At 42.3% G+C, this 12,325-nt stretch overlaps 1 protein-coding gene across 2 annotated transcripts; it reads right to left on the bottom strand.

The window, feature by feature from the left end:
* Window positions 1-1,959: 1,959 nt before the first annotated feature.
* LOC102717641 (thioredoxin domain-containing protein 9 homolog) lies at window positions 1,960-10,150 on the bottom strand. 2 transcript variants are annotated; one of them, XM_040527052.1, is made up of 5 exons: window positions 10,057-10,150; window positions 9,688-9,960; window positions 3,073-3,231; window positions 2,813-2,988; window positions 1,960-2,301 (listed from the first exon to the last, which is right to left on the bottom strand). In XM_040527052.1, coding segments are annotated over exons 1-5 (630 nt in total). In that variant the 5' UTR covers window positions 10,078-10,150; the 3' UTR covers window positions 1,960-2,300. The 2 variants fall into 2 exon arrangements, with proteins under 2 accessions (XP_040382986.1, XP_015695457.1); XM_015839971.2 differs by lacking the exon at window positions 1,960-2,301 and having other exon boundaries at window positions 2,350-2,988.
* Window positions 10,151-12,325: the final 2,175 nt, after the last annotated feature.

The following is a 12,325-nucleotide window of genomic DNA, read 5'->3' as shown; positions in this document are numbered from 1 at the left end:
CAACTAAAAACAGCATAATTCATTCCAAAAAAAAACATGATTGATTTTTAAACCTGCAGCAAGCAAAGGTGTGAAGTATTCAATGTGATCTAGGTGCCTCATCAAATCTGAGAAATTAATCACTTCTTGCCCAAACTAACTAATGTCTAATCATCAACATGATGCAAGATCCAAACCCTTCTTTCCTTCCAAGCATACTATAACTATTCTTTTCCAATGATGCTTTCCAACTACTTAGCTCCTAGTTCAATTCCTTTCTGTCCTCTCCTACTTGTGGTCATCTGAAGGCCTCAGTCAGCAATCCTCCTTTTGAAATTCCAGCCTTTTGTAGTTACATCATCAGGTATTAGGTGCCCTAAGTAAGACACTCCAGGCCTTGTTTAATTAGCCGGCCTGAGTTGATTAATATGACAAAAGTGCTGTCCTGTCCTCTTGCATCACTGAATTATTGGTCTCCAAACTATTGTAAATTCTGTCCCTATTGTAGACCAGGTCAATCTGTCACTTGAGAAACAACATGAGTGACATTATGGTTTTCTTTAGACTAAAAGTATGCATTATGTTAATCTGTCAGTGTCATGACAACAGGATTGCCTATCCCAAAGGGAGAAGACTGTTATTGTCAAGTCCAAAATTAAAAACGGCAGAAGAATGGGTCGTAAAATAGCAACCACAAATATACTGAGATCGGGAAAAAAACTGTATTATTGTTCACGATTTCTTTGGTTTACAAACATGAGGAAATGATAGCTTAGAGAAATAAATGGTTCACATGGTAACAAAACTACCTCCGTCCCAAAACAATGTCATTTTCCAGTTTTCAGATACAATATTTTGACTCTTCATTTTATTTAAAATTTTTTTGCGATTAATATTTTTATTGTTACTAGATGATAAAATATGAATAGTACTTTATACGTGACTAATTTTTTTAAGTTTTTGTACAAATTTTTCAAATAAGATAAATGGTCAAAGCATTGGGCATAGAAATCGAAAAATAATGTTATTATTAGACGGAGGTAGTACATATCAGTGGTGAGTGATGCAAACCATATTAGTTGCTGGATCCTGGCAATCATATTTGCCAGAGCTATGATGGTAAACAAGCATGTCAGCATCCAGGGGACCGTTTTATTCTTGAATTGAGTTAATGATCTGCACCTAGCTGTACGTGCAATAACATTGTTTGGGTTAATATCGTAGCCGTTAACGATGGATACAAGGTGTTGTACGACTCGACCCATGCTATTAATATCCAAAGGTACAAATTTTGTTCAAATTCTCATAACATATACTCCCTCTGTGCCAAAAAAAAAACTAATTCTCCGGCTTCCGTGTCCAACGTTTGACCATCCGTCTTATTTAAAAAAATTTCAGGAAATTAGAAAAAAATTAGTCACACGTAAAGTACTATTCATGATTTATCATCTAATAAAAACAAAAATATCAATCGCAAAAAAAATAAGTGAAAAATTGGTTTATTTTAGAACGGAGGGAGTATATGCTAAGATGCCCATGCAAATGCAAGCAAATTAATATCAGATTATCAAGTAACCTAGAACTATTTTCCATAAGCTACAGAAATTTAGTGACCAAAACAATTGATAAAGTACAAGGGGGTGATTGTTTGGTTTTTTTTTAAGAAAATGACATATTTAGAAATAAAAAATAATTTATAAATCAAACTTTTATATATATATTCTTAGCAATCTAAAAGCCGAGATTAAAAATAAACTTCGATGAAAAAACCCCAAGTTTGGCTTATAAGAATAATCAAAAGCGAAAATATGAGATTAAAGAATAATTTATGAATAAAAATTTTATAAACATATTATTAGCGATCTGTAAGCCAATATTAAAAAATAAACTTAAAAAGACCAAAAAATCAACCCTAAATTAAGATTAAAATTTCAAATTTTGGTTTATAAGAATAAGTAGAAAAAAGACGAGGGTGCAAGATAATAGGAAACAATAGTTAAAGCAGTGAAAGCACTCAAATCATCCAGCCGGTATGAAAAGATCTGGGCAAATCATGGACAACAAAGTCAGTACACAGCATTCTCCATCAAACTGAACCAAATTGTCTACTTTAACTGCAAATGCATCCCAGTGCATTCATGTGGCCGGACCAACCGACCAGTGTGAAGAAGCAATTCAATCTTGCCCTAAATTTCTCAGCATTCAAGTTGCCGTCAGGGTGGTAGTAGTACTAGCAGGCACAATCTGCACACAGACTGCAAAGCATCACCTTTTACCGTTCTCCTTTTGCCCAACAATTATGTCACCATGAATGATGATGATCTGCACATGGGGTAAAAATGAGTGAGCAGCTGAAAAGTTGCCACCACGCAAAAGCACAGAATCTATTTATTGATGGACAATACATATAGCAGCTGCAGGCTACAGCCATTTTGTACAGACACGACACACGGGCAATGGGACAATCTGAATACGGTACATGGTTAGAATAGATGACCCTCAGATTGAGACTCATCATCATGTGGCATCGAGCACTATTATCACAACAGAAATGTCATTCTTTCTGCATATTGTCGATAAAATTCATCTATTTTATCTTGGCAAGGGGGGGGGGGCATGGATTAGTTTTCAGTTTTCACTCAATCAAACAAACATGTCATCTATCATAAAAAATGATAATAATATACAACTCAGAGCAAACATCTGGATAACTCTTTTACCCTCCAAGCTCAGATGTTCAACACTAGATTAACTTTTCCTATTACTATGACGGACAACATAATAGTTTGCCATAACAGCCAATAAACATTGAAGTGAGAAACGATAACAGAACTATTCAGAGTCCGATGAGTTGCCAGTATCTGATTGCCGAACACTCCGTTTGGTCGCGTGCTTGGACGCATTTGCAGGCCCTTCTCCATCAAGGAAGATCACTTGAGCTTTTGCAAGACGTTCCTCCAGATCCTCAGTGCTGAAATCATCTTTACCACCGAGCTCATCAAATCCAACCTGGGAGGACCAAAAGGAATTAACTCAGTACTCTATTGCATTGTTCACATGCAGCTGATAATAGGTTGCGACGAGCTGCCTTACCACATAATCATCAACTTTGGCGTTCTTTACTAATGCAAGAGTTGGGAGAATAACAATCCTTAGTTTCTCTGTCAAAAAGGGAGCCTTTTCAGCATGAACTTTCACAAAACGTGTTTCAACATGCTGTTTTGCAAGAATAGAGAGGTGCTTGTCCATAACCTGCAGAACAAAAGAGAAGTAAGAATATATCTGAGTAGTTAAGATTCAATAATAAGTCATAGACAACATGCCCACTCATTATCTCACTAGACAACCACATTGTCGATGAAACTAGGGTCTTTTCAAATATCCAGGATTCCAGGGGTTAAAGGCATCAATCTAACAGTGCCAATAACCAACACAACAAATAGTTAAATGGAGTAAAGTTAGCTAGCAACATGGTTACTGTGTAATAAGTGTTATTCCTTCATACCATATTTAAAAATAGTTAAATGCACTGAATTATGGGAGCATTAGGAGAACAGACAGAGTACATGAACAATAGCTTCAAAATTATAAATGGGATAATTAGTGAACCAAGATTCATATGTAATAAAAAATCTCCCAAATTACACAACAGAAGTTCAATATATTGCACGACAGAATAAACTATTGTCATATGGATTGAATGGAATGCATTCATACATGTGGAAAATGGGGCAATTGCACATTTGACCCTGTTTCGAAGCCTAGCTACCATTTTGGCCCTTCTTTACCAAGTATGCTTATTTGGCCCTTCTTCTCAAAAACAAACATTGGATCTAACCCTATTCTGTAAAGGCAACCAACGGTGTTAATTTAGGGAGGGAACGGCAATTTTGCCATTCAACAAATTCATCCTCACCACTACTTGATAGCGAGCTCAGCCACTTTCTATGCCATGCAACATCCTCCCTCCACATGCATCCTACAACTGGTGCCGGCTAGTTCTCTCTGGTCCTACGGCCTCTACCTCCTAAGGTTGGTACCGGCGAGTTCCCTCCAGCGCTTCCCTCCACACCCGACGTTGTGCATCAGGCTCTGCCTTCCTCCCCACGGCTGGCGCCGGCAAACGTCCATGCCTACATCCATGCCTACATCTACCCCCGTGGCCACCGCTGGCGAGCACCAGTGTTTCCAACCAAGCCTAGTGCCTGTCCATGTATGCGCCCAGGCCTCCGCCTCTCCCCCCGGCCAATGCCGGCAAGCATCTGTGCCTCCATTTTCACTCGCCACAGCAAGTCATCCTCCCTCCATGAACCAGCCTCTGCCTCTCGTAATGGTGAGCACCGTGTCTCTTCCTTTGTGCCCGGTGCCCGCAAGAGCCCATGCCGCAAGCCTCTGGCACTTCTGCATAGTGAGTTGCTCACTGTACGCCTTCCATTTCATTCTGGGACACAAAGCAAACATTCTAGGGATATTTAATTGTTTTCTCTTCCCTAATTATATTTTCTATTTCTTTTCTAAACCCATTCCTAACGGTGTGGTTTCGTTTTTGAAAAGGAGGGTTACATGAGAAAAAATTGGAAATGTAGGGCCAAATTGTTAGCTTGTGTTAGTTAGGCTTCAAAACAGGGTCAAAAGCGCAATTGTCCTGTGGAAAATCTGTCATGCAGTAATTCATCAAATCAAAATCTAATTGAAATTCACATAGACAACAGATCAAAGAATTGCTGGTGTCATAGTTAGAAATCATGCTGATGAATCACTGCACATCATTGGAGGTGCAACCATAAACTCTATATGCAATCAAACGGAAGCATGTCATGAGACAATGGGAAATGGTAAAGAACTGCAGCTCTATGACCAAAAATCTGAAGGGATAAGAACAGAAATGTCAGAATACTTGTTTCCTGAATGTCAGCCATAACACATCATGGGAAATGTTAAGAGGTATACCCAGAAGTCATGGCTGAAGACAGTCATACCTTCCCTCATGTTATCAAATGGAAGATATTGCCACTAGTGCAATGGACAAGACAGCACCAGTAGGTCGCAAAAACAATGAAGCCTTTAGATCAAGTGAAAGCCTTACAAACATAGATCACCCTATTGGACTTTATGTACTCTTGGAAAACAAACTCACCTCAACTGTACAATGAAGTTGTTGAACCCTTTCAACCAATTGCTACTGGAAAACCATAGCTGAATCTTACTCATTAGTCTGTCACCCACTCACATTGCTATACTTCAGAAGCATAAAATTCTCAGGCAATTACCTAAGAGTTTGTTTGTCCAGTCACAGCATGTTTTCAGTCTGTTGACATGGCTTTTCCTATTCATGTTGCCTATATCCTATCTTGACTTTTTTTTTTTTTGAACTAGCTACTCAAAACATTCATAAGAGAAGCACCAATGTAAAGACAAAAATAGAATAATGCACTTAACAATTCCACAACATACGGTCAGAATCCGACTACTCAAGACAGGCACAATTCATGTTGGCACAAGGCAACCTATATATATGTCTCAGCACTATGTTATTTGGACTGGGATATTAAATAAATAGCCACCACATTTCTTTTTAATAAACCTGGTTAGCTTAGCTTCATCTCAATCAGTATAAACCTGGTTAGCTTAGTTCCATCTCAATCAGTATAAACCTGGTTAGTTTAGCTTCATCTCAATCAGCTAAAAATACCTAAGGCACCTAACAAAACTCAACAAAGATGCGAGGAATAGATATTCAAAATCTTAATTGTCCGGTAAAATCTATGTGACAAGCCAAATAGACTTGAGTCAATAGAAGTATCTAATCTATGGCGTTCAAAAGTACTTGGAGAAAACAAGCATACATAAGTGGAACCGAAAGATTTACATATATTCATTAACATTCAATAATACATATCATCACTCATAGGGGTGTAAGTGGGCCGGCCCGCCAACCCGCTTATAAGCTAATTAAGTGGGTAACCCACCTTCTCCATAAGCCTGTAAACTGATCTGGAGGAGAGAAGGATTGAAGTCATTAAAGCAACATCAATTAACTTGATCAACCAAAAGGGGGAACACGTATGTAGCTAAAGGTGGAGACCCACCCACCATCAGTGTCAGTACCAAACCACCGGTGAAATAGCAGCACGACAGGGAGGTAGTCATCCAATGAATAGTAAACTGAAGAAACAGATGGCAAAGGGAAAGGAAAGTGGAATGGTGTCACAATGAGATTCGCTTGTGTTTTCTGCAGGACAATAATCTCTGCAACTCAATTTAAAAGGTTGAATACTGTTTGAAAAGGAGCAATGAGATATCTGTAGATCATGCATTGTTCTTAATTCCTAATCAAAATATCAGAGATATTATGTCTATAATCTCCAAGGGGCAAAGTTATACCTCATAAAATTATTCTTAAGGGCACGTGAGTAAATCCATTTCCAAACAAATCCACTCTACTAATACCATCAGGTGCGATGGCGCGTGGAACCAGGCTGCTGGACTTCCACCTGATCCAATAAGCCAATGAGATGCTCACCGGCGATTCCAGCACCTTCGAAGTTCTACCACATGCATGTAGCAGCATCGCTGGCTGGCACTCTATTGAACCACTTCTGGCCACTGGCCTGAAACCCCTTCACTAACCCTAATCTGGCAGCCAGTGATCTGAAAGTACCCCCTCACAACCAGAGATCTGGTACTTCTATCCCCTCCCAAATCCCAAACAGTAACACTCTGAACAGCATTTCCTTGGACGCCACCACCTAACAGTTTATGTTGAAATAAAATTTTACTGTTCCCTTTTTATGGAAAGGAGCAGACAAGTAAATTTCCTACAGTACATTGATTCAGATTATGGCATTTTCTGTATAGTAGTACAATGCTTTACATGCAGATTTAGCTGAGATTGGCACCTTGCGTGTTTGTGCCATGTACATGAAAATATTAGTATTAATTAATTCATCAACATTTTTTGTATTTTTTAGTTTCAGTTATGTTGATTTTGCATTTTCATAATATATTTCATTTGGCAGACTCATAAGACAATTGAGAATGAATGGATGATTCAGAGCATGAACCCTTCTTTGTAATCTACAACAGCAATTCAGCAGTTCCTACTAATAAATTGCAGCTGATTATAACATTGTGAGCCTCACTTCAACTTAATCTCTTCTTCATAACTCCTGTCCCTATTCTTTAGGATGCAGCTGACATTTGTTGGTACTTGTATATTGCGCAAAATGCAGCATGGGGATGTAATTAATTGCCAAACTGGAGAGTGACTAGCCTTTTTGCTTGAATTACAGTACATAGAGGTGTGTGAAACCTTAAAGCTTACCCTAATTTAGTTTCCAATGCATGTTCAAATGGCAAACAGATAGGATTTGTAGCATGCCAAACACAGGATGGTTCAGGAATTAGGCCCCTCAAACGCTGTCAAGTAAAGATCGCAATGGGCAATGCCTCTAGAGAAACCGGTTAATGATCTGGCGATGTCATGGAGGATTTTTCATATTGCCACCAAAATCAAGTATGAATAGTGCACACAACAATGATGTAAGCCAAAGGGACAAATAGATGAGCACTTCAAACACAAGTAATGTAGGTCAAAGTGTAGTATTGGTTCTCCTTTTTACAAGATCAATGCTTTTCAACGCTGCAGATTGCAAGCCTGTGCTAGGTGGCTCAACATATACATTTTAAGCGGATAGGAAAACATCAGAGTGCCTTTTGAATATGAATGAAAAATATTGTAGAATGCAGCAGGTTGCACAGCAATTACAATGGTGGAGACAGAAGACATGAGGATAAAGTATTGTATTTAATCATCTACAGTTTAGTAGTGTGCAATATTATAGATTTTCTTAGGGGGAGATATTTTTTAATCAACTCATCTGTCATCACTCACCAATGCTTTCAAGTCCTGGAATTGAACTGGCTTTCAACACATCCTAACATAAAGCACTCTTAACCAAGAAGGAGCAAATTTATTAAGATGTTTATAATGTTGGCACCACCAATTACTGGTCTGGCAACAGCATGTATGTACCAAGGTCATCTCACTCCATGTCATAAGCTCCCCTAAGACTCCTTGATAATGATATGAGGTGGCCATGCACCTTTTGGGCTAGAGAGAGGAGGATGACAACACTTAAACATGAAATAAATGATGTCGTTGTATGTGTCAACATCTAGATAGTGGCATTGCTTATGTCGGCGCACAAATGAGGTTATTGCTTGCCCAATCACTATCTTTCTTGTCACTAAGACATAAGATGACTTAATTTTGTGTCCAATTTCTTCAAAAAGAGAAGAGTTGTAAAGTTGAATGGTACAACCTATATTAAGTTGTAAACTAGCAGCTCTAAAGTATATCCATACAGAACTAAAGGTGAACAGTCAAGGATTGTATGTCATGAAGGGACTTGCCAATATGAATTGATTTGAGCTATAAGCTACTCCCAATTATGAGGGTTCAGGGAATAAATTAGTGCAGCTAACATAGAGGTTCAGGGAATAAATTAATCTTATGAAGACTGTGGTTACTTCTCATCATCTGGGAATTGAGGCTTCAATAGTTATCATTCCTATGTGATTCAGATTATCTAAAAGGTGCAAGTCCATACAATGGAATGTATCAACTGGTCAGCTAACTCACCCACTGCAAATGCCAAGGTGTTCAAGAATAATCAGTTTTACTTCCTTTAATTGTACAAGGAAGATGAAAGGCCTAAATACAAACATCAACATTGACAATAACCTCATTTGTGGGTTGACATAAGCAATGACATCATTCAGATTTTAACATATACGATGACTTCATGTACTTCAGGACTAAATATGGTGATTGAAACCACAGTCTGTATTCCATTGAGCCAACCTGCTGCTCCTCTCTAGCTCAACAGGTACATAGGCATTGCATATCTTTATACCACCTAATCAAATTTGCCCAACGCTATGAGGTCTCTCGTGCCATCTTCCCCAATGAGATCACATCATCAAGTTCATTGCACAACACAGCAGGAATATTGACTTAGGAAATACGGGTAAACAACATTGGAGTCATTTTGGCAGAATGAGCAAGTGAAGAGCCTGTAGCAAGCTGATGCATTTAAGGGCTAGCATCGGATGAGGGTAAGAAACAGCACAAACCATGAACTAGAAAACTGAGTGAGAAGAGACAGCTACAAAAGGGAGCTGAGGATGGGTGGAGAGTGCATAGGTTTTTTAAAATATATATATATTACTAAATTGAACATGCACTGTTGGTTAAACATCCATAGTTCATTGTATCTAAAATTCATATCTAAAAGTTTTGCAAACTGAACAAGGCCTCAATGTTAGTGGAATGTTTCGTTCTATTTATAAAGGCAGAACCAGAATAACTAAGTGCTAAGTTGGATTGCGAGCAATTTGACAGAAAAAAAAAGTTAAAGACCATGGTAATGAAGCATGGATGGAGCTATCATGTAAATTGCGCGTTCAGTTGGAAATGTTTTTAACCCACTTGAAGGCCCGATCTTGGTACACAAAAAGCATCACTATGTGATCCAGTCGGAGCATGGCAAGCAAACGCAACTTACCAAGAGATCCACACCTAAACAAACAGCTAAGGCACAATTTCTTGTCTATTCCTAGAATGCAATACGAGATACAAACAAAGGTTAGCCCCAAAAAAGATGTAAGGGGGAGCAGGGGAAACGAGGGAAGAAGGAAGCGCACCTTGCACGGCCAGTTCTCGCGGTAGAAGTGGCAGACGAAGCGCTCGCTGGCCTTGGCGGCCGAGAAGAACTCCTTCTCGGGGATGTCCCCGTACTCGCCGTGGCCCAGGGCGCGCCACTTGGCCCTCCGCTCCGAGGCGCGGCGCATCTGCATGATCCGGCGCTCCCGCAGGGCCTCGATGTCGTCCGGGTCGAGGCGGTCGAGGGCGGCGATCTCCTCGTCGAGCTTGTCCTCCACCGCCTTGGCGGCCGACAGCACCTGCTTCTCCAGGATCTGCGGCAGCACCAACCGCCGCGTCAGGGGGGGGGGAGCGAAGATCGCGGAGGGAGAGAAACAACGGGCGGGCGCCGCCGCGGGTAGGGGGTTTACCTGGCCGATGACGTCGTCCATGGCGGCGGCGGCGGGGCACGGCGGAGATCGGAGATGCGAAGGAGACGAGAGCGTGTGAAGTGGTGGCTTCTGAGTAGGGAGCCATGCATTCTCCTGTCTCTCTTCTCGAAGGGAGGGAGGGAGGATGGGCCGTCGGCTACTGGGCCGGCCTTGAGAATTGCGTCTTACAGCATTCCTCGCCGGAATAAGTTCACCTGACGTCTCTCGACATTACATTCAGTCTCCGAGACGTCCCTGAGCCATAATACTAGAAATCTTCACCCCTAAACTATACAAAACCGTGCAGATTAGGTCCTAGGGCAGTAAGCATGGATGGTTTCGCTGACGTGGAATCCTAGTCAGCAGGAAGAAAATTAAAAAAAAAAAGTGGGGCCCACATGTCAACGAGGGTGGCCGACGAGCTGCTGTCTCGGTTCCCCTTTCTCTCCGCTCTAGCGGCGGCCGATGAGCTGGGGTGGCGGCAACGGCCGGTGAGCTTCGCACGGATGGCAGACGGCGGCGCAGGAGGGGTCGAGCGGTGACAGCCAACGGGCTAGGGAGCTTCGCACGTATGGCGGATGGCGGACGGCGGCGCGGGCGAGGTCGGGCGGTGACGGCCAATGGGTGTTGACGAAATTTTGGTGTCAACAACGGGCTAGGGATCCGCCTGCTGTCGCCCACCGCCGCACCGCCGTGTCCCCCGTCTCCCGTCGGGGATGGTGAGCTAGGGTGGCCGACGATCTTCGCGCGGATGGCGAACGACGTCATGGGCGGGGTCGGGCGGCGACGACCGACGGGCTAGGGACGAACGACGGTCCCTCGTCTCCCGCCGCAGATGGTGAGCTGGGGTGGCCGCCGATCTTCACGCGGATGACGGACGGTGGCACGGGCGGGGTTGGGCGACGACGGCTGACAGGCTAGGGACCAACGACGGCGGTCGCCAAGCCGGGATGCGCAAGGTGGTGGCGTGGATGCAGATGGCATGTGACGGCGTGGCCAGCGGGTAGGCACGCGGGCGATGGTGCGGGCAGGGGGTGGCCGGCGTGGCGAGCGGCGACCGGCGGGCTAGGGACGGGCGGATGGCAAACGACGGCGCAGGTGGGGGTGACGACGGATGATGGGCTAGGGACCAGCAGCGGCGGTCGCCAAGCCAGGACGCGCAGGGCGGTGGTGTGGACGTAGATGGCGTGCGACGGCGTGGGCAGCGAGTAGGCGGCGCGGGCAACGGCGCGGCAAGGAGTGGGCGGAGTGGCCAGCAGTGATCGACAGGCTGGGGATAGGCGGATGGCGAACGACGGCGCGGGTGGGGGGCGACCGCGGTTGCCGAGCCGGCCGAGCTCCTCCTGCTACCGGAAAAGGAGAGAAGAGAGAGAGATGGAGAGTTTTTTTAATCAGTTTCACTGACCAGTAGGCTCCACAAACTTTGTAAGGCTTCTTTTGCTGACTGGGATGCCACGTCAGCACAACCACTCTTGAATACTGTCAAGGGACCTGATTTGAACGGTTTTCGTAACTTTGAGGGCCAACATTTCTGGTATTACGGTCAAGTGACGATTTTGATACTTCGTGACAACTTGAGGGACCCAAAGTAAACTTATTCCTTCCTGGCCGTAACTCAATCCTCAGTCTTAAAACAAAGAAATGAAGGATAAAAATTAAGCTCTAGCAGAGCATATATTTCATCATTTATTTTTTGGATGTCATTCATATTAGAAAAGAGAAACTTCACATTTGGATATTCTCTCCGTCCTTCGAAGAGATACAGAGGAGGTTATATATGGATGATCTGCTAGAGTACACAAAGATATGAAAGATAAAACTATTTTAGATGATCATCCAAATAAAGATATGGAGAATCAAATTTAGATAAGCTGTTGGGATACTCTTATAGTGTCTTATGGCATCGCCCACAGGCCATAGCATATCCATATCACTCTTCGAACCAAAATTTAGTAAATCTATGAGGTACATTTGTTGGTTCTTTTGTTGATTAGCTTAACTTAAGTTAGCTAAATTTGATTAAATTAGATCTATGTTTGATTTGTGCCAGACTTCTTACAAGATTTCCTCTTTAATATATAGGATTTATGTATATGGCAAACTAAAGTGCAGTAAATTCGTCAGTGTCTATGGTTACATTTTGTTCGTAAACCTTAGACAAGTTAGATAATCATTATGATAGTCTTAGACAATTTTAGTTTGCGTCTTCAACGTACTATGGCATGAGTTGGATTCACGTCCCTCAACCACAAAAGCTATATAATACCAT

Source organism: Oryza brachyantha, chromosome 8 (genome assembly GCF_000231095.2).
Source record: "Oryza brachyantha chromosome 8, ObraRS2, whole genome shotgun sequence".
NCBI classification, from domain to species: Eukaryota; Viridiplantae; Streptophyta; class Magnoliopsida; order Poales; family Poaceae; genus Oryza; species Oryza brachyantha.
Note: the sequence above shows the minus strand (reverse complement) of the source record. Positions and strands in the feature narration are given on the sequence as shown.

Bases quoted from the DNA above. Each gene is read 5' to 3' on its own strand.
- LOC102717641 (XM_040527052.1), bottom strand. From the start codon at position 10,077: ATGGACGACGTCATCGGCCAG. The intron at 9,961-10,056 runs GTAAACCCCCTA...GTGCTGCCGCAG, and splicing joins TGGACGACGTCATCGGCCAG to ATCCTGGAGAAGCAGGTGCT. The intron at 2,989-3,072 runs GTAAGGCAGCTC...TGGTCCTCCCAG, and splicing joins CCAAAGTTGATGATTATGTG to GTTGGATTTGATGAGCTCGG.